Consider the following 23,065-nt stretch of genomic DNA (forward strand, 5'->3'; position numbering starts at 1 on the left):
CTTGAAGCAAAGGAACAACAGCCACGCTGATTTTGTGCTCTAAAGAAGCGCAACGGCAGTAGTAAAATTCACAGACAGAAGCGTTGGCCGTCATGCGTAAATATCATTTCTCGTCCAGGTCTCTCTGTGCTCTCCGTTCTCAGTGAGACGTGAGCCAGAACCATGGGGGGGGTTGTGCTCTCCGTTCTCAGTGAGACGTGAGCCAGAACGATGGGGGGGGTTGTGTGGGTTGTTTGTTTATTCGTGCTGTCTGTTGTTTACAGGGTAATGGTGGGATGCCAGGCATCAGAGGACCAAAGGGAGACAAGGTAAATGTGTGTGTGTGTGTGTGTGTGTGTGTGTGTGTGTGTGTGTGTGTGTGTGTGTGTGTGTGTGTGTGTGTGTGTGTGTGTGTGCACACATGCGTGTGGAGAATAAGAGTGGAAAGGGGGCTGGGGACACTGGAGAGATGAGAATATGACCTCTAATGGTATTTACACCATTAAGTACGTGTTGGTGGTTTGTTTGTGTGTGTGTGTGTGTGTGTGTGTATGTGTGTGTGTGTGTGTTTGTGTGTGTGTGTGTGTGTGTGTGTGTGTGTCTGTGTGTGTGTTTGTGTGTGTGTGTGTGTGTGTGTGTGCGTGTCCTTGGGCTCGGCTCTGATGAGACGTGTCTTCTCTTCCCTCATTTGTCCTCCTCTAGGGAGACATCGGACGGCCGGGGTCAAAGGTGAGACAGTCCTCCGCTGCTCCTCCTCCTCCTCCCGCGTGCGCTCATCCCTCTCTCCCTGTCTCCTCCCTTTACTACAGCGGCAAGGGTGTCCTTGGTATAATGTGATCCGTATTTGCTCTCTCCGTATCTCTCTCTCTCTCTCGCTCTCTTTCTCTCTCTCTCTCTCCATCCTCTCCTCTCTCCTCTCTCCTCATCCCTCTCCTCCGCTCTGCTTTTCAGATTGTTTAGCTCATAAGTTATATTACAGTAGCTCTTTATGAAATAGGTCACACTACATCTCTCTCTCTCTCTCTCTCTCTCTCTCTCTCTCGTTATCCTCTTCTCTGCAGTTCCTCTCTCCTCTCCTCTTCTCCTCCTCCCCACCTCTCCTTGGCTGGGGTCCATTAGTCCTCCTGTACAGTAGCGTTCTTGCTGAGCTGGACTCTGCACCTCCGCAGCTCTGCGCTCTAATCTCCCTGAGTGCTCTGGAGCGGCTGTATGATAAATCACAGCGGAGCGCTAGCCAGCTAGCCTGCTAGCCCCCGCGTACCCCCCCCCCCCCCCCCCCCCCCCCGCGCGCAGGCAGCCTCTCCATGACGGGAGGCTAACGGAAGAGGCTAGCTCAGCCACAACTCTGGCACCGAGCCCATACTCCCTACTCTCTTTCTCTCTTTCTCTCTCTCTTTCTCTCTCCCTCTCTCTCTCTCTCTCTCTCTCTCTCTCCCTCGCTCTCTCTCTCTCTTTCTCTTTCTCTTTCTCTCTCTCTCTCTCTCTCTCTCTTTCTCTCCCTCGCTCTCGCTCTCTCTCTCTCTCTCTCTCTCTCTCTCTCCCTCGCTCTCTCTCTCTCTCTCTCTCTCTCTCTCTCTCCGGAGGCTGTGAGATGTTTTATTCTCTCTCTCTCTCTCTCTCTCTCTCTCTCTCCCTCTCTCACTTTCTCTCTCCGGAGGCTGTGAGATGTTTCATTATTACATAACATGCTGTTTTGTTTGGAGTGTTCTGTGTTCTGGTAGTGATGTCTGTGGTGGACATGAGATGACTCTATGCCCTATAGTCCTGTATGATCACCTAGAGTATGTCCTCTATTATCACCTAGAGTATGTCCTGTATGATCACCTAGAGTATGTCCTCTATTATCACCTAGAGTATGTCCTCTATTATCACCTAGAGTATGTCCTGTATGATCACCTAGAGTATGTCCTGTATGATCACCTAGAGTATGTCCTCTATTATCACCTAGAGTATGTCCTCTATTATCACCTAGAGTATGTCCTCTATTATCACCTAGAGTATGTCCTGTTTGATCACCTAGAGTATGTCCTCTATTATCACCTAGAGTATGTCCTCTATTATCACCTAGAGTATGTCCTCTATTATCACCTAGAGTATGTCCTGTATTATCACCTAGAGTGTCCTGTTTTATCACCTAGAGTATGTCCTCTATTACCACCTAGAGTATGTCCTCTATTATCACCTAGAGTATGTCCTCTATTATCACCTAGAGTATGTCCTCTATTATCACCTAGAGTATGTCCTGTATGATCACCTAGAGTATGTCCTCTATTATCACCTAGAGTATGTCCTCTATTATCACCTAGAGTATGTCCTCTATTATCACCTAGAGTATGTCCTGTATTATCACCTAGAGTATGTCCTGTATGATCACCTAGAGTATGTCCTCTATTATCACCTAGAGTATGTCCTGTATGATCACCTAGAGTATGTCCTCTATTATCACCTAGAGTATGTCCTCTATTATCACCTAGAGTATGTCCTCTATTATCACCTAGAGTATGTCCTGTATGATCACCTAGAGTATGTCCTGTATTATCACCTAGAGTATGTCCTCTATTATCACCTAGAGTATGTCCTCTATTATCACCTAGAGTATGTCCTGTATTATCACCTAGAGTATGTCCTCTATTATCACCTAGAGTATGTCCTCTATTATCACCTAGAGTATGTCCTCTATTATCACCTAGAATATGTCCTCTATTATCACCTAGAGTATGTCCTGTATGATCACCTAGAGTATGTCCTCTATTATCACCTAGAGTATGTCCTCTATTATCACCTAGAGTATGTCCTCTATTATCACCTAGAGTATGTCCTCTATTATCACCTAGAATATGTCCTCTATTATCACCTAGAGTATGTCCTGTTTTATCACCTAGAGTATGTCCTCTATTATCACCTAGAGTATGTCCTGTATGATCACCTAGAGTATGTCCTCTATTATCACCTAGAGTATGTCCTCTATTATCACCTAGAGTATGTCCTGTATGATCACATAGAGTATGTCCTGTTTTATCACCTAGAGTATGTCCTCTATTATCACCTAGAGTATGTCCTGTATGATCACCTAGAGTATGTCCTGTTTTATCACCTAGAGTATGTCCTCTATTATCACCTAGAGTATGTCCTCTATTATCACCTAGAGTATGTCCTCTATTATCACCTAGAGTATGTCCTCTATTATCACCTAGAGTATGTCCTCTATTATCACCTAGAGTATGTCCTGTATGATCACCTAGAGTATGTCCTGTTTTATCACCTAGAGTATGTCCTCTATTATCACCTAGAGTATGTCCTGTATGATCACCTAGAGTATGTCCTGTTTTATCACCTAGAGTATGTCCTCTATTATCACCTAGAGTATGTCCTCTATTATCACCTAGAGTATGTCCTCTACTATCACCTAGAGTATGTCCTCTATTATCACCTAGAGTATGTCCTCTATTATCACCTAGAGTATGTCCTCTATTATCACCTAGAGTATGTCCTCTACTATCACCTAGAGTATGTCCTCTATTATCACCTAGAGTATGTCCTCTATTATCACCTAGAGTATGTCCTCTATTATCACCTAGAGTATGTCCTCTACTATCACCTAGAGTATGTCCTGTTTTATCACCTAGAGTATGTCCTCTATTATCACCTAGAGTATGTCCTGTATGATCACCTAGAGTATGTCCTGTTTTATCACCTAGAGTATGTCCTCTATTATCACCTAGAGTATGTCCTCTACTATCACCTAGAGTATGTCCTGTTTTATCACCTAGAGTATGTCCTCTATTATCACCTAGAGTATGTCCTGTATGATCACCTAGAGTATGTCCTGTTTTATCACCTAGAGTATGTCCTCTATTATCACCTAGAGTATGTCCTCTATTATCACCTAGAGTATGTCCTCTACTATCACCTAGAGTATGTCCTCTATTATCACCTAGAGTATGTCCTCTATTATCACCTAGAGTATGTCCTCTATTATCACCTAGAGTATGTCCTCTACTATCACCTAGAGTATGTCCTCTATTATCACCTAGAGTATGTCCTCTATTATCACCTAGAGTATGTCCTCTATTATCACCTAGAGTATGTCCTCTATTATCACCTAGAGTCTGTCCTCTATTATCACCTAGAGTATGTCCTGTTTTATCACCTAGAGTATGTCCTCTATTATCACCTAGAGTATGTCCTCTATTATCACCTAGAGTATGTCCTCTATTATCACCTAGAGTCTGTCCTCTATTATCACCTAGAGTATGTCCTGTTTTATCACCTAGAGTATGTCCTCTATTATCACCTAGAGTATGTCCTCTATTATCACCTAGAGTATGTCCTCTATTATCACCTAGAGTATGTCCTGTTTTATCACCTAGAGTATGTCCTCTATTATCACCTAGAGTATGTCCTCTATTATCACCTAGAGTATGTCCTGTTTTATCACCTAGAGTATGTCCTCTATTATCACCTAGAATATGTCCTCTATTATCACCTAGAGTATGTCCTCTATTATCACCTAGAGTATGTCCTGTATGATCACCTAGAGTATGTTCTCTATTATCACCTAGAGTATGTCCTCTATTATCACCTAGAGTCTGTCCTCTATTATCACCTAGAGTATGTCCTGTTTTATCACCTAGAGTATGTCCTCTATTATCACCTAGAGTATGTCCTCTATTATCACCTAGAGTATGTCCTCTATTATCACCTAGAGTATGTCCTGTTTTATCACCTAGAGTATGTCCTCTATTATCACCTAGAGTATGTCCTCTATTATCACCTAGAGTATGTCCTGTTTTATCACCTAGAGTATGTCCTCTATTATCACCTAGAATATGTCCTCTATTATCACCTAGAGTATGTCCTCTATTATCACCTAGAGTATGTCCTGTATGATCACCTAGAGTATGTCCTCTATTATCACCTAGAGTATGTCCTCTATTATCACCTAGAGTATGTCCTCTATTATCACCTAGAGTATGTCCTCTATTATCACCTAGAGTATGTCCTCTATTATCACCTAGAGTCTGTCCTCTATTATCACCTAGAGTATGTCCTGTTTTATCACCTAGAGTATGTCCTCTATTATCACCTAGAGTATGTCCTCTATTATCACCTAGAGTATGTCCTCTATTATCACCTAGAGTATGTCCTCTATTATCACCTAGAGTATGTCCTCTATTATCACCTAGAGTATGTCCTGTTTTATCACCTAGAGTATGTCCTCTATTATCACCTAGAGTATGTCCTCTATTATCACCTAGAGTATGTCCTGTTTTATCACCTAGAGTATGTCCTGTATTATCACCTAGAGTATGTCCTCTATTATCACCTAGAGTATGTCCTCTATTATCACCTAGAGTATGTCCTGTTTTATCACCTAGAGTATGTCCTTTATTATCACCTAGAGTATGTCCTCTATTATCACCTAGAGTATGTCCTCTATTATCACCTAGAGTCTGTCCTCTATTATCACCTAGAGTATGTCCTGTTTTATCACCTAGAGTATGTCCTCTATTATCACCTAGAGTATGTCCTCTATTATCACCTAGAGTATGTCCTCTATTATCACCTAGAGTCTGTCCTCTATTATCACCTAGAGTATGTCCTGTTTTATCACCTAGAGTATGTCCTCTATTATCACCTAGAGTATGTCCTCTATTATCACCTAGAGTATGTCCTCTATTATCACCTAGAGTATGTCCTGTTTTATCACCTAGAGTATGTCCTCTATTATCACCTAGAGTATGTCCTCTATTATCACCTAGAGTATGTCCTGTTTTATCACCTAGAGTATGTCCTCTATTATCACCTAGAATATGTCCTCTATTATCACCTAGAGTATGTCCTCTATTATCACCTAGAGTATGTCCTGTATGATCACCTAGAGTATGTCCTCTATTATCACCTAGAGTATGTCCTCTATTATCACCTAGAGTATGTCCTCTATTATCACCTAGAGTATGTCCTGTATGATCACCTAGAGTATGTCCTCTATTATCACCTAGAGTATGTCCTGTATGATCACCTAGAGTATGTCCTCTATTATCACCTAGAGTATGTCCTCTATTATCACCTAGAGTATGTCCTCTATTATCACCTAGAGTATGTCCTCTATTATCACCTAGAGTATGTCCTCTATTATCACCTAGAGTATGTCCTCTATTATCACCTAGAGTATGTCCTGTATGATCACCTAGAGTATGTCCTCTATTATCACCTAGAGTATGTCCTGTATGATCACCTAGAGTATGTCCTCTATTATCACCTAGAGTATGTCCTCTATTATCACCTAGAGTATGTCCTCTACTATCACCTAGAGTATGTCCTGTATGATCACCTAGAGTATGTCCTCTACTATCACCTAGAGTATGTCCTCTATTATCACCTAGAGTATGTCCTCTATTATCACCTAGAGTATGTCCTCTACTATCACCTACAGTATGTCCTCTATTATCACCTAGAGTATGTCCTCTATTATCACCTAGAGTATGTCCTCTATTATCACCTAGAGTATGTCCTGTATGATCACCTAGAGTATGTCCTCTATTATCACCTAGAGTATGTCCTCTATTATCACCTAGAGTATGTCCTCTATTATCACCTAGAGTATGTCCTCTATTATCACCTAGAGTATGTCCTGTATGATCACCTAGAGTATGTCCTGTATGATCACCTAGAGTATGTCCTCTATTATCACCTAGAGTATGTCCTCTATTATCACCTAGAGTATGTCCTGTATGATCACCTAGAGTATGTCCTCTATTATCACCTAGAGTATGTCCTCTATTATCACCTAGAGTATGTCCTGTTTGATCACCTAGAGTATGTCCTCTATTATCACCTAGAGTATGTCCTCTATTATCACCTAGAGTATGTCCTCTATTATCACCTAGAGTATGTCCTGTATGATCACCTAGAGTATGTCCTCTATTATCACCTAGAGTATGTCCTCTATTATCACCTAGAGTATGTCCTCTATTACCACCTAGAGTATGTCCTCTATTATCACCTAGAGTATGTCCTCTATTATCACCTAGAGTATGTCCTCTATTATCACCTAGAGTATGTCCTGTATTATCACCTAGAGTATGTCCTGTATTATCACCTAGAGTATGTCCTGTATTATCACCTAGAGTATGTCCTCTATTATCACCTAGAGTATGTCCTCTATTATCACCTAGAGTATGTCCTGTTTTATCACCTAGAGTATGTCCTTTATTATCACCTAGAGTATGTCCTCTATTATCACCTAGAGTATGTCCTCTATTATCACCTAGAGTCTGTCCTCTATTATCACCTAGAGTATGTCCTGTTTTATCACCTAGAGTATGTCCTCTATTATCACCTAGAGTATGTCCTCTATTATCACCTAGAGTATGTCCTCTAATATCACCTAGAGTCTGTCCTCTATTATCACCTAGAGTATGTCCTGTTTTATCACCTAGAGTATGTCCTCTATTATCACCTAGAGTATGTCCTCTATTATCACCTAGAGTATGTCCTCTATTATCACCTAGAGTATGTCCTGTTTTATCACCTAGAGTATGTCCTCTATTATCACCTAGAGTATGTCCTCTATTATCACCTAGAGTATGTCCTGTTTTATCACCTAGAGTATGTCCTCTATTATCACCTAGAATATGTCCTCTATTATCACCTAGAGTATGTCCTCTATTATCACCTAGAGTATGTCCTGTATGATCACCTAGAGTATGTCCTCTATTATCACCTAGAGTATGTCCTCTATTATCACCTAGAGTATGTCCTCTATTATCACCTAGAGTATGTCCTGTATGATCACCTAGAGTATGTCCTCTATTATCACCTAGAGTATGTCCTGTATGATCACCTAGAGTATGTCCTCTATTATCACCTAGAGTATGTCCTCTATTATCACCTAGAGTATGTCCTCTATTATCACCTAGAGTATGTCCTCTATTATCACCTAGAGTATGTCCTCTATTATCACCTAGAGTATGTCCTCTATTATCACCTAGAGTATGTCCTCTATTATCACCTAGAGTATGTCCTGTATGATCACCTAGAGTATGTCCTCTATTATCACCTAGAGTATGTCCTGTATGATCACCTAGAGTATGTCCTCTATTATCACCTAGAGTATGTCCTCTATTATCACCTAGAGTATGTCCTCTATTATCACCTAGAGTATGTCCTCTATTATCACCTAGAGTATGTCCTCTATTATCACCTAGAGTATGTCCTCTATTATCACCTAGAGTATGTCCTCTATTATCACCTAGAGTATGTCCTCTATTATCACCTAGAGTATGTCCTCTATTATCACCTAGAGTATGTCCTTGCAGGTGAAGACCCTCACAGAATAGGAATGAAGGGAGCTTAGTTGATCTGATTTGGACGTGGTCCATATCACTCTGGGTTGTAGAATTCACTCATGTGTACCGACAGGGTCGAACCGGACCCCCAGGCCTGCCCGGGAGACAGGGAGCCCCCGGATGGCCTGGATCTGAGGGACCTAAAGTGAGTCTGACCTCATGGTCATTGTGAATACGTCGCTGTGATCTTGTGATGCTTCGTAGTGCTATTCTACATCATGCTATTGTCCCTCTCTGTCTCTAACCTTCTCTCCATCTCTCTCTCCCAGGGAGAGAAGGGAGACCTCGGGCTCATGGGATTGCCAGGGATGAGGGGACCACCAGGGACGAAGGTCACACCCCCCTTCCACCCCGCACACGCACGCACACACACACGCACGCACACACACACGTACATTTGAATCTCTTGCCTCGTTGACTTGCTTCTTCCATGTTTCTCCCTCCAGGGTTTACCAGGCTACAAAGGAGAAAAGGTGAGCACAGGGACACCAGAAGACCTTCTCTCCCTCTGTGTGCTACAGTGATTAGCATCCCCTCATCCCTGCATTCCCTCTGTTCTCTCTCTCTCTCTCTCCCTCTATCTCCCTCTCTCTGTCTCTCTATCTATCTCTCTATCTATCTCTCCCTCTCTCTCTCCCTCTCTCTCTCTCTCTCTCTCTATCTCTCTCTCTCCCTCTCTCTCTCCCTCTCTCTCTCTCTCCCCCCCTCTCTCTCTCTCTCTCTCTCTCGTCCTTCCTCACAGGGCTCGCGTGGTGACCCTGGACTCATTGGACCGAAGGGGGATAAGGTGGGGAAATGGCACTCTAGTGCTGACGCAACCTTCCATACAACCTTCCACCGACCTGGTTCTTGTCAGGACATCTCTCTCTCTCTCTCTCTCTCTCTCTCTCTCTCTCTCTCTCTCTCTCTCTCTCTCTCTCTCTCTCTCCAGGGCTCTGTGGGTTTGACCGGGATGCTGGGACAGAAGGTGAGGACTGACTCACCACCAGATATACTGAATATGTCACACTAATATATTTATCAGTCTGTCTTAAATCTCTCTCTCTCTCTCGCTCGCGCGCACGTTCTCTTCATCTCTCTCTCTCTCTCTCTCTCTCTCTCTCTTTCTCTCTCTTTCTCTCTTTCTCTCTCTCTCTCTCTCGCAGGGTGAGATGGGACCAAAGGGAGAGCCAGGAGTTCCAGGGAAGAGAGGTCCAACGGGGCGCCCTGGGAAGAGAGGGAAACAGGTGAGGAGGAGGAGGAGGAAGAGGAGAGGGAAGAAGAGAGGGAGAGAGGTGAGGAGGAGGAGGAGGAGGAGGAAGAGGAGAGGGAAGAAGAGAGGGAAACAGGTGAGGAGGAGGAGGAGGAGGAGGAAGAGGAGAGGGAAGAAGAGAGGGAGAGAGGTGAGGAGGAGGAAGAGGAGAGGGAAGAAGAGAGGGAGAGAGGTGAGGAGGAGGAGGAGGAGGAGGAGAGGGAAGTAGAGAGGGAGAGAGAGAGGGGCAGACAGAGGAGGAGCAGATGAGAGAGACGAGTCGAGGAGAGGTGGGCGCTTTGGTATGGTATTCGGGGTGTGTGGGGCGCTGGTATGTCAGTATGCTTCCCTGTGTGTGTGTGTGTGTGTGTGTGTGTGTGTGTGGTGCGCGCCATCTGTGTGTTTGTGCGTAAGGAGGGTTGCCCGTCGGCATCGAGTTCCTCGCACTCAATGAGCACACGCAGGCGCGTCCCTGATTGGCCCTGGTCACTCGCCCCGGCGCTACACACAGACACGCCCCCTGCCCTCATCCTGTCACCTGATAACGCTTCTTCTTCAGGGTCTAATTCAGTCAGCAGGGCGTGGCCTCCCGGTCTATGTTAGGACTTCCTCTGGGGTGTGAGGATGTCACATCTTAGGCTACACCCCCCCCCCCCCCCAGGGCTAAGCTATCCCAGCTATGTGCAGCTGGCAGAGCCATGTAGGTCACCTTAGGAGTGTGTGCGTGCGTGCGTGCGTGCGTGCGTGCGTGCGTGCGTGTGTGTGTGTGTGTGTGTGTAAAGGAGAGAGTGTTAGTGTGTGTGTGTGTGTATGTGTGTGTGTGTGTAAAGGAGAGAGTGTTAGTGTGTGTGTGTGTGTGTATGTGTGTGTGTGTGTAAAGGAGAGAGTGTTAGTGTGTGTGTGTGTGTATGTGTGTGTGTGTGTAAAGGAGAGAGTGTTAGTGTGTGTGTGTGTGTGTGTGTAAAGGAGAGAGTGTTAGTGTGTGTGTGTGTGTGTGTAAAGGAGAGAGTGTTAGTGTGTGTGTGTGTGTGTGTGTGTGTGTGTGTGTGTGTGTGTGTGTGTGCGCTGATGTGTTCTCTGATGCAGGGTACCGAGGGTCAGAGTGGAGTTATGGGTCCCATGGGGCCCCCCGGACCATCCGGCCCCAATGGTCTCCCTGGCCCCCCGGGTCCTCCAGCCTCAGGTAGTCACCTCTGACAACACACACACACACACATGCAAGCACGCACACGCACACACACACACACACACACACACACACACACACACACACACGCTATCTTAAACTTCCTATTGACACAACATTCCACCTCTGATATGGGGGGTGGGAAGTGCCACGTTTAGCAGGCATGTTGTGAGTGTGCGTGTGTGTGTGTGTGCGTGTGTGCGTCTATAGACGCACACACGCACACACACACACACGCACACTCACACGCACACCTTATCCTTGCAAAGAAAAAGTTAGGGAATCAGCCAATCAGATCGCTGGGATTTGCATATATCTTTAGCAAAGATAAGGTGTGCGTGTGAGTGTGTGTGTGTGTGTGTGTGTGTGAGCGCGTCTATGTGGAACTTAGTGAAAAATTAGACGCACACACACACACACAGACGCACACACACGTTCATTCATTTGTTCGTTTACTCCAGTGTGTGGAATGTGCCACGTTACGTTAATTGCGTTGAGCGTGTGTGTGTGTGCGTGTGTGTGTGTGTGTGTGTGCTAAGCTAGTTAGCAAGATGGCTGCGCGTGACGTAGGCTACTGACGTAATCGACGTTTCGTTAATTGCGTTGAGCGTGTGTGTGTGTGTGTGTGTGTGTGTGTGCTAAGCTAGTTAGCAAGATGGCTGCGCGTGACGTACTGACGTAATCGGCCGCGCTGCGTGCGACGTCATCTGCGTGCGTTCCAGCTGGACAAATACATCCATGAGCTGGACACAACAAGCGAATTTCCGTCTTCCCAACAAAAGTTAAACAGGTAATGCTTACTACAAATATAGCCTACAGACAATCCTAATTATATATCCTTGCTAGTTAGTGTATACTGTAACATGGCGAGACTTTGCATTTGAACTTGGATGTTTAGCTAACTAGCTAACTAACTCTTCTGTGAGCTCAAGCTAGTTGGTGAGCTCAAGCTAGTTGATCTGTTTAGAGATCTGTTTGGCAGCTGACGTTAGCTCATTTATTGTTGTCCATCTGTCGCTTGACTTTTGACTCTTAGCTTATTATGTAAACAAAGACGCGGCTAGACGCTCACGTTAGACTACAGTACAGTATATTTCTATATTTACGTTTATGAAGTGCTGTACCGTACATTTCAGGCCATGGCTATTCTGAGTGACTCTGAAGTGACCATCCTGTGAGGGAAACAGGCCAAACCTGGAAACATGCCGTGATCGTTTAAGGTAAAATTATATAGCAATGACTGTACCTGTGTTACCCTGTGACACAATGTACTATTGAGCTCATGGGACTAGATATTACAACAATCTCTAAGAAATGGCTAACGTTACCTACAGTGTCACCCTGTCTGACCCAGTGAGCCTGTGCGCCACTGACTGTCTGACCCCCTGCCTCTCTCCGCTCAGGGAAAATGCCAGCAGCACTGCCTGCCTGGACTCGCCCTTCAGACCTGTGGAGCTTCCTGGACATCCCACGCTCGCGCCTGGTCAAGTACACACTGTTGCTGCGTGAGATCCTCCGACGTGGCCGGCCTGGAGCAAGCGGTGAGCTCACACGCACACACACACTGCAGGGCTGTGTCCTTAACAGTAATACTTAATCCACGCCGCGGTCTATAACCGCATCCCTCTGTGTGTGTGTGTGTGTCCAGATCGTCATCATCCAGGGCGTGCTCTGCCATGGCCAGCTATGCAGCAAGAACGGACAGGTGAGCAGAGCGCGTGCACACACACACACACACACACACAACACAGACCGGATCAGATGAGGTTTATTGTACCTAATCTAAGGCTGGTTTATTGACCTGTCTACTCTTCTCTTCCTCTCCCCCCACAGCCAAGAACATCCCAGTCCCACCCACACCCTGCAGGTCAACTACGTCCCCGACCTGACCCTGCTACAAGCGCCGCTCCTTCACCGTCTCCGCCATCGTCCACATGGAGGAGGCTGATGAGAACTGCCCCCAGCTCCCCCTGCGGGGATGAGACCCCCAGCCCCGCCTCCTCGCCGTCTCCCTCCCCCTCCGTCTCCTCATCATCATCATCATCGGCATCATCATCATCATCTCCGAACTCTCCTCCCCCTCCTCTCATAAAACAGATACAGAATACTTTATTTATCCCCGAGGGGCAATTCAGTTTCCACATGTTAAAAGCCGACATACACATACACACTCATCACTCGTACAAATTACAACACACAGAGATTCAGAACCAGGTTCACGGTTGTGCAAGAGAGACTATGCGATGAGGAGACAAAACGGACTCCTGAGCGGACGTGTTTGATAGCGGGGACAGGAGAGCTGACTGCGTTGTCTCTCCTTGTGGGACTTTTATTTTTTTATTTTTGTGTCTCAACATGTCTATTATTACAGCAGTGTTCTGTGTTACTGTCCTCATTGGCAGCTATTTACTTCAGGTGCAGTAGTCTGCATGGCCCTCTCTCCGGGTCCTGCTATGAGGGAAACATTAAACCTTGTTGCATTTACTGCAGTTGAACGCATGAAATAAAAGGCAACCGCATTCCATTTTATGACTTTTCATTGTTATAGTTCAGAACATACTCACTCAGAGATGAGACAGGTGGGACCTGATCATATTCGTACAGGGCTGTGTTGATTTTCTCTATATAGTGTTCCTAAGACTTATTATTATTATTGTTGTTATTATGAATAATAACAATAAAAAATATAATTTTCATCATCACTGGAACACATTACATGAACATGTATGACAGTAAAAGCTGATCTTTAGTCAAGTCAAACTTTATTTATATAGCGCATTTTGTTGTGGCTACAAACCTTCAACACCTAACTCCTACAGGGAGCACTGGACTCCACCAGCCGCACTGTAGTTTGATAAGCTGCTATGATTGTCTACTACAAGCTTGAGATAATATGCTTGGGAATGGGTAACTTAGAAGAGGTATTGTGCATTTTTCTTACAGCGTCTAGTCTCATGATGAGTGGCAGGGGTCATCCTTCTATCTGATGCAGTTTGCTCGAGTGCTCAACATGATTTCAGATAGTAGCTCCCCACGCCCACAGGCATAGACGGATTATGAAATGATGGGCCCCTGGGCACAGACACTTAAAGGGCCCCCCACCCACGTCATTTATCAAAAACTCACAATAAAAGAAGCTTCACCCAGCTCGGCTTTGACTCGAGGGACCTCAACTCTGTGCGGAGGATTTGGTTTTTGGATTTCTCCCAAAATAATTGAAGGGCCCATGAGTACTCAGCCCATCTAAAGTTCTATAGATAAACACTCATTTAAAACGTATCATGATGGTTTCTTTCTTCTGATTTGTGGCTTCAGTTTTTCAGCAGGATTTTTGGGGCTGTGATATTGACATGAATGGCTAAGCCCTTTAAAGATACAAGAAATGCGAAGGGCCCCCTGAGCTCTTGGGCCCCTGGGCCTGGTAGGCCCGTTCGGTAATATGTCTTTGCTCACAGGGGAAACAGACTTCTGCTTCTGCTCTCCCTGGTTCCAGAGGGCTGTGCCCAGTATCAGACGTGCCCCAGGACGCCCAGGCTGGCGGTCTGATACCCCTCTACCATGCAGGCATCGAGGTCATAGCATCTCAACCCAAAACTTGCTCAGCTGTTAAAAAGGCAAAAATTCAGTCTCCTTCAATTTTCTGGCGTCCTGAGGCAGTGCTGGGGAACTCCATTTAATCAGGTCGGCTGTCCGTTAAAATTCCAACTTCCCTCTATGTGTTAAGAACTTTTATTCTAATCTGTAGTCCTACCTGTCTCCACCCATTTACCATACAGCAAATTCAACAAATCATCACCACTACTGTACTACTAAGGAGTTCTAACATAACGAAATATGGCATTTCATCCTTAACATGAATCATCATGATTTCAACCTTATTGTTAGTTCACTGCAAATCTGTGAGTCTCATTCCCTACCCCCTCTCGCCTAATATCTATACTGGAATGATACATCAGCCCTATTTTAACAAAGAGTTACACAAGGTAGGCTTGCCAGCCTAACAAAAGTTTAGACAAAGTCTGTCCATATCAACCATGACTTTGCATACCACATCCTCCCTATGGGGACATGGGTGTTACACAGTATCTTCCTCTAACCATGCACCTTGCATATCACATTAACTCTGGAGATATCGTGGGCATATTAAAATAGGTCTGCAGTGTGGCCAGGTCTGATGAAGTACCTTGGGTGGCAGAGACATCTGTGTTTGACAGGTTCGTAACTTGAGACCCTGAGGGGTTAGCCTATACCTCTTGTTAAGCCCATCGTTGCCTCTGTGTATGAAATGCGATATATAAATAAAGTTTGACTTGACTAAGCAAAGTTAAAGATCAGCTTTTACTGTCATACATGTTCATGTAATGTGTTCCAGTGATGATGAAAATTATATTTTTTATTGTTATTATTCATAATAACAACAATAATAATAATAAGTCTTAGGAACACTATATAGAGAAAATCAACACAGCCCTGTACGAATATGATCAGGTCCCACCTGTCTCATCTCTGAGTGAGTATGTTCTGAACTATAACAATGAAAAGTCATAAAATGGAATGCGGTTGCCTTTTATTTCATGCGTTCAACTGCAGTAAATGCAACAAGGTTTAATGTTTCCCTCATAGCAGGACCCGGAGAGAGGGCCATGCAGACTACTGCACCTGAAGTAAATAGCTGCCAATGAGGACAGTAACACAGAACACTGCTGTAATAATAAACATGTTGAGACACAAAAATACAAGTCCCATGAGGAGAGACAACACAGTCAGCTCTCCTGTCCCCACTACACGTCCACTCAGGAGTCCATTTTGTGTCCTCATCGCATAGTCTCTCTTGCACAACCGTGAACCTGGTTCTGAATCTCTGTGTCTCTTTTAACATGTGGAAACTGAATTGCCCCTCCGGGATAAATAAAGTATTCTGTATCTGTATCTTTTGTATCTATCTGTATCTGTATCTCTCTGTTTTATGAGAGGAGGGGGAGGAGAGCGGAGATGATAATGTTGCCGATGATGATGATGAGGAGGAGACGGAGGGGGAGGGAGACGGCGCGGAGGCGGGGCTGGGGGTCTCATCCCCGCAGGGGGAGCTGGGGGCAGTTCTCATCAGCCTCCTCCATGTGGACGATGGCGGAGACGGTGAAGGAGCGGCGCTTGTAGCAGGGTCAGGTCGGGGACGTAGTTGACCTGCAGGGTGTGGGTGGGACTGGGATGTTCTTGGCTGTGGGGGGAGAGGAAGAGAAGAGTAGACAGGTCAATAAACCAGCCTCATTTAGATTAGGTACAATAAACCTCATCTGATCCGGTCTGTGTTGTGTGCTGTGTGTGTGTGTGTGTGTGTGTGTGTGTGTGTGTGTGCACGCGCTCTGCTCACCTGTCCGTTCTTGCTGCATAGCTGGCCATGGCAGAGCACGCCCTGGATGATGACGATCTGGACACACACACACACACACACACACAGAGGGATGCGGTTATAGACCACGGCGTGGATTAAGTATTACTGTTAAGGACACAGCCCTGCAGTGTGTGTGTGCGTGTGAGCTCACCGCTTGCTCCAGGCCGGCCACGTCGGAGGATCTCACGCAGCAACAGTGTGTACTTGACCAGGCGCGAGCGTGGGATGTCCAGGAAGCTCCACAGGTCTGAAGGGCGAGTCCAGGCAGGCAGTGCTGCTGGCATTTTCCCTGAGCGGAGAGAGGCAGGGGGTCAGACAGTCAGTGGCGCACAGGCTCACTGGGTCAGACAGGGTGACACTGTAGGTAACGTTAGCCATTTCTTAGAGATTGTTGTAATATCTAGTCCCATGAGCTCAATAGTACATTGTGTCACAGGGTAACACAGGTACAGTCATTGCTATATAATTTTACCTTAAACGATCACGGCATGTTTCCAGGTTTGGCCTGTTTCCCTCACAGGATGGTCACTTCAGAGTCACTCAGAATAGCCATGGCCTGAAATGTACGGTACAGCACTTCATAAACGTAAATATAGAAATATACTGTACTGTAGTCTAACGTGAGCGTCTAGCCGCGTCTTTGTTTACATAATAAGCTAAGAGTCAAAAGTCAAGCGACAGATGGACAACAATAAATGAGCTAACGTCAGCTGCCAAACAGATCTCTAAACAGATCAACTAGCTTGAGCTCACCAACTAGCTTGAGCTCACAGAAGAGTTAGTTAGCTAGTTAGCTAAACATCCAAGTTCAAATGCAAAGTCTCGCCATGTTACAGTATACACTAACTAGCAAGGATATATAATTAGGATTGTCTGTAGGCTATATTTGTAGTAAGCATTACCTGTTTAACTTTTGTTGGGAAGACGGAAATTCGCTTGTTGTGTCCAGCTCATGGATGTATTTGTCCAGCTGGAACGCACGCAGATGACGTCGCACGCAGCGCGGCCGATTACGTCAGTACGTCACGCGCAGCCATCTTGCTAACTAGCTTAGCACACACACACACACACACACACGCTCAACGCAATTAACGAAACGTCGATTACGTCAGTAGCCTACGTCACGCGCAGCCATCTTGCTAACTAGCTTAGCACACACACACACACACACACGCACACACACACACGCTCAACGCAATTAACGTAACGTGGCACATTCTATGGGGGGTGGGGAGTGCCACGTTTAGCAGGCATGTTGTGAGTGTGTGTGTGTGCGTGTGTGCGTGTGTGCGTCTATAGACGCACACACGCACACACACACACACACACACTCACACGCACACCTTATCCTTGCAAAGACATAGTTAGGGAATCAGCCAATCAGATCGCTGGGATTTGCATATATCTTTAGCAAAGATAAGGTGTGCGTGTGAGTGTGTGTGTGTGTGTGTGTGTGCGTGAGTGCGTCTATGTGGAACTTAGTGCAAAATTAGACGCACACACACACACACAGACGCACACACACGTTCATTCATTTGTTCGTTTACTCCAGTGTGTGGAATGTGCCACGTTTCGTTAATTGCGTTGAGCGTGTGTGTGTGTGGGTGTGTGTGTGTGTGTGTGTGCTAAGCTAGTTAGCAAGATGGCTGCGCGTGACGTACTGACGTAATCGACGTTTCGTTAATTGCGTTGAGCGTGTGTGTGTGTGTGTGTGTGTGTGTGTGTGTGTGTGCTAAGCTAGTTAGCAAGATGGCTGCGCGTGACGTACTGACGTAATCGGCCGCGCTGCGTGCGACGTCATCTGCGTGCGTTCCAGCTGGACAAATACATCCATGAGCTGGACACAACAAGCGAATTTCCGTCTTCCCAACAAAAGTTAAACAGGTAATGCTTACTACAAATATAGCCTACAGACAATCCTAATTATATATCCTTGCTAGTTAGTGTATACTGTAACATGGCGAGACTTTGCATTTGAACTTGGATGTTAGCTGTGAAAACATCGCGTTAGCTTATGGTGTGTTCGTTTGTGGTCGGAGGTGGTAAGTCGCAAGTGGCAAAATACCCACCTCCGACCTGTGTGCATTCGATCTATATACCATTATATCAGTTACCTAGTTATATCTATATACCATTATATCACAGTTACCTAGTTATATCTAGTGCATTCGAGCAACTGGGGGCTGAGAAACATATCCGAATTTGCGACAAGGAAGTGCGAGTTCATGCGGTGTTTTATTTAATCATTCCTAGTAGCAAGTCGCAATTTGCCACCTCCCAGTTATAAACGAACGCACCATAACTAACTAGCTAGCAAACCACCTAACTAACTCTTCTGTGAGCTAAAGCTATATAGTTGCATGATATGTTGAGAGATCCGTTTGGCAGCTGACGTTAGCTCATTTATTGTTGTCCATCTGTCGCTTGACTTTTGACTCTTAGCTTATTATGTAAACAAAGACGCGGCTAGACGCTCACGTTAGACTACAGTACAGTATATTTCTATATTTACGTTTATGAAGTGCTGTACCATACATTTCAGGCCATGGGTATTCTGAGTGACTCTGAAGTGACCATCCAGCCTACACCTGGAAACATGCCGTGATTGTTTAAGGTAAAATTATATAGCAATGACTGTATTACCCTGTGACACAATGTACTATTGAGCTCATGGGACTAGATATTACAACAATCTCTAAGAAATGGCTAACATTACCTACAGTGTCACCCTGTCTGACCCAGTGAGCCTGTGCGCCACTGACTGTCTGACCCCCTGCCTCCCTCCGCTCAGGGAAAATGCCAGCAGCACTGCCTGCCTGGAGTCGCCCTTCAGACCTGTGGAGCTTCCTGGACATCCCACGCTCGCGCCTGGTCAAGTACACACTGTTGCTGCGTGAGATCCTCCGACGCGGCCGGCCTGGAGCAAGCGGTGAGCTCACACGCACACACACACTGCAGAGCTGTGTCCTTAACAGTAATACTTAATCCACGCCGCGGTCTATAACCGCATCCCTCTGTGTGTGTGTGTGTGTGTGTGTGTGTGTGTGTGTCCAGATCGTCATCATCCAGGGCGTGCTCTGCCATGGCCAGCTATGCAGCAAGAACGGACAGGTGAGCAGAGCGCGTGCACACACACACACACACACACACACACAACACAGACCGGATCAGATGAGGTTTATTGTACCTAATCTAAGGCTGGTTTATTGACCTGTCTACTCTTCTCTTCCTCTCCCCCCACAGCCAAGAACATCCCAGTCCCACCCACACCCTGCAGGTCAACTACGTCCCCGACCTGACCCTGCTACAAGCGCCGCTCCTTCACCGTCTCCGCCATCGTCCACATGGAGGAGGCTGATGAGAACTGCCCCCAGCTCCCCCTGGGGGGATGAGACCCCCAGCCCCGCCTCCTCGCCGTCTCCCTCCCCCTCCGTCTCCTCATCATCATCATCATCGGCATCATCATCATCTCCGAACTCTCCTCCCCCTCCTCTCATAAAACAGATACAGATACAGAATACTTTATTTATCCCCGAGGGGCAATTCAGTTTCCACATGTTAAAAGCCGACATACACCTACACACTCATCACTCGTACAAATTACAACACACAGAGATTCAGAACCAGGTTCACGGTTGTGCAAGAGAGACTATGCGATGAGGAGACAAAATGGACTCCTGAGCGGACGTGTTTGATAGCGGGGACAGGAGAGCTGACTGTGTTGTCTCTCCTTGTGGGACTTTTATTTTTTTATTTTTGTGTCTCAACATGTTTATTATTACAGCAGTGTTCTGTGTTACTGTCCTCATTGGCAGCTATTTACTTCAGGTGCAGTATTCTGTATGGCCCTCTCTCCGGGTCCTGCTATGAGGGAAACATTACTCCTTGTTGCATGTACTGCAGTTGAACGCATGAATTAAAAGGCAACCGCATTCCATTTTATGACTTTTCATTGTTATAGTTCAGAACATACTCACTCAGAGATGAGACAGGTGGGACCTGATCATATTTGTACAGGGCTGTGTTGATTTTCTCTATATAGTGTTCTTAAGACTTATTATTATTATTGTTGTTATTATGAATAATAACAATAAAAAATATTATTGTCATCATCACTGGAACACATTACATGAACATTTCTGACAGTAAAAGCTGATCTTTAGTCAAGTCAAACTTTATTTATATAGCGCATTTTGTTGTGGCTACAAACCTTCAACACCTAACTCCTACAGGGAGCACTGGACTCCACCAGCCGCACTGTAGTTTGATAAGCTGCTATGATTGTCTACTACAAGCTTGAGATAATATGCTTGGGAACTTAGAAGAGGTATTGTGCATTTTTCTTACAGCGTCTAGTCTCATGATGAGTGGCAGGGGTCATCCTTCTATCTGATGCAGTTTGCTCGAGTGCTCAACATGATTTCAGCTAGTAGCTCCTCACGCCCACAGGCATAGACGGATTATGAAATGATGGGCCCCTGGGCACAGACACTTGAAGGGCCCCCCACCCACGTCATTTATCGAAAACTCACAATAAAAGAAGCTTCACCCAGCTCAGCTTTGACTCGAGGGACCTAAACTCTGTGCGGAGGATTTGGTTTTTGGATTTCTCCCAAAATAATTGAAGGGCCCATGAGTACTCAGCCCATCTAAAGTTCTATAGATAAACACTCATTTAAAACGTATCATGATGGTTTCTTTCTTGTGATTTGTGGCTTCAGTTTTTCAGCAGGATTTTTTGGGATGTTTTATTGACATGAATGGCTAAGCCCTTTAAAGATACAAGAAATGCGAAGGGCCCCCTGAGCTCTTGGGCCCCTGGGCCTGGTAGGCCCGTTCGGTAATATGTCTTTGCTCACAGGGGAAACAGACTTCTGCTTCTGCTCTCCCTGGTTCCAGAGGGCCATACCCAGTATCAGACGTGCCCCAGGACGCCCAGGCTGGCGGTCTGATACCCCTCTACCATGCAGGCATCGAGGTCATAGCATCTCAACCCAAAACTTGCTCAGCTGTTAAAAAGGCAAAAATTCAGTCTCCTTCAATTTTCTGGCGTCCTGAGGCAGTGCTGGGGAACTCCATTTAATCAGGTCGGCTGTCCGTTAAAATTCCAACTTCCCTCTATGTGTTAAGAACTTTTATTCTAATCTGTAGTCCTACCTGTCTCCACCCATTTACCATACAGCAAATTCAACAAATCATCACCACTACTGTACTACTAAGGAGTTCTAACATAACTAAATATGGCATTTCATCCTTAACATGAATCATCATGATTTCAACCTTATTGTTAGTTCACTGCAAATCTGTGAGTCTCATTCCCTACCCCCTCTCGCCTAATATCTATACTGGAATGATACATCAGCCCTATTTTAACAAAGAGTTACACAAGGTAGGCTTGCCAGCCTAACAAAAGTTTAGACAAAGTCTGTCCATATCAACCATGACTTTGCATACCACATCCTCCCTATGGGGACATGGGTGTTACACAGTATCTTCCTCTAACCATGCACCTTGCATATCACATTACCTCTGGAGATATCGTGGGCATATTAAAATAGGTCTGCAGTGTGGCCAGGTCTGATGAAGTACCTTGGGTGGCAGAGACATCTGTGTTTGACAGGTTCGTAACTTGAGACTCTGAGGGGTTAGCCTATACCTCTTGTTAAGCGCATCATTGCCTCTGTGTATGAAATGCGCTATATAAATAAAGTTTGACTTGACTAAGCAAAGTTAAAGATCAGCTTTTACTGTCATAAATGTTCATGTAATGTGTTCCAGTGATGATGAAAATTATATTTTTTATTGTTATTATTCATAATAACAACAATAATAATAATAAGTCTTAGGAACACTATATAGAGAAAATCAACACAGCCCTGTACGAATATGATCAGGTCCCACCTGTCTCATCTCTGAGTGAGTATGTTCTGAACTATAACAATGAAAAGTCATAAAATGGAATGCGGTTGCCTTTTAATTCATGCGTTCAACTGCAGTACATGCAACAAGGAGTAATGTTTCCCTCATAGCAGGACCCGGAGAGAGGGCCATGCAGAATACTGCACCTGAAGTAAATAGCTGCCAATGAGGACAGTAACACAGAACACTGCTGTAATAATAAACATGTTGAGACACAAAAATACAAGTCCCATGAGGAGAGACAACACAGTCAGCTCTCCTGTCCCCACTACACGTCCACTCAGGAGTCCATTTTGTCTCCTCATCGCATAGTCTCTCTTGCACAACCGTGAACCTGGTACTGAATCTCTGTGTCTCTTTTAACATGTGGAAACTGAATTGCCCCTCCGGGATAAATAAAGTATTCTGTATCTGTATCTTTTGTATCTATCTGTATCTGTATCTCTCTGTTTTATGAGAGGAGGGGGAGGAGAGCGGAGATGATAATGATGCCGATGATGATGATGAGGAGGAGACGGAGGGGGAGGGAGACGGCGCGGAGGCGGGGCTGGATGTCTCATCCCCGCAGGGGGAGCTGGGGGCAGTTCTCATCAGCCTCCTCCATGTGGACGATGGCGGAGACGGTGAAGGAGCGGCGCTTGTAGCAGGCTCAGGTCGGGGACGTAGTTGACCTGCAGGGTGTGTGTGGGACTGGGATGTTCTTGGCTGTGGGGGGAGAGGAAGAGAACAGTAGACGGGTCAATAAACCAGCCTCATTTAGATTAGGTACAATAAACCTCATCTGATCCGGTCTGTGTTGTGTGCTGTGTGTGTGTGTGTGTGTGTGTGCACGCGCTCTGCTCACCTGTCCGTTCTTGCTGCATAGCTGGCCATGGCAGAGCACGCCCTGGATGATGACGATCTGGACACACACACACACACAGAGGGATGCGGTTATAGACAGCGGCGTGGATTAAGTATTACTGTTAAGGACACAGCCCTGCAGTGTGTGTGTGCGTGTGAGCTCA

At 45.5% G+C, this 23,065-nt stretch overlaps 1 protein-coding gene and 2 long non-coding RNA genes across 3 annotated transcripts in view; 2 read left to right on the forward strand and 1 right to left on the reverse strand.

The window, feature by feature from the left end:
* LOC311323306 (uncharacterized protein) overlaps positions 1-23,065 on the forward strand; it is a gene marked incomplete at both ends in the record, with an annotated part of 28,670 nt that overhangs the window by 1,053 nt on the left and 4,552 nt on the right. Inside the window, 9 exons of the mRNA XM_084455507.1 lie at positions 264-308; positions 682-708; positions 8,404-8,475; positions 8,600-8,662; positions 8,777-8,803; positions 9,073-9,117; positions 9,262-9,297; positions 9,476-9,556; positions 10,648-10,744. Coding sequence (XP_084311633.1) covers positions 264-308; positions 682-708; positions 8,404-8,475; positions 8,600-8,662; positions 8,777-8,803; positions 9,073-9,117; positions 9,262-9,297; positions 9,476-9,556; positions 10,648-10,744 — 493 coding nt within the window. The remainder of the gene's footprint in view (positions 1-263; positions 309-681; positions 709-8,403; positions 8,476-8,599; positions 8,663-8,776; positions 8,804-9,072; positions 9,118-9,261; positions 9,298-9,475; positions 9,557-10,647; positions 10,745-23,065) is intronic.
* LOC311323457 lies at positions 12,187-13,029 on the forward strand. The gene is made up of 3 exons (XR_014630958.1): positions 12,187-12,288; positions 12,396-12,452; positions 12,581-13,029. It is a non-coding gene; the product is annotated as an uncharacterized lncRNA (long non-coding RNA).
* Positions 16,092-17,089, reverse strand: LOC311323456. Its single transcript, XR_014630957.1, has 4 exons — positions 17,042-17,089; positions 16,612-16,695; positions 16,291-16,428; positions 16,092-16,175 (listed from the first exon to the last, which is right to left on the reverse strand). It is a non-coding gene; the product is annotated as an uncharacterized lncRNA (long non-coding RNA).

Source organism: Borostomias antarcticus (genome assembly GCF_949987555.1).
Source record: "Borostomias antarcticus genome assembly, chromosome: 21".
Classification (NCBI taxonomy): domain Eukaryota; kingdom Metazoa; phylum Chordata; class Actinopteri; order Stomiiformes; family Stomiidae; genus Borostomias; species Borostomias antarcticus.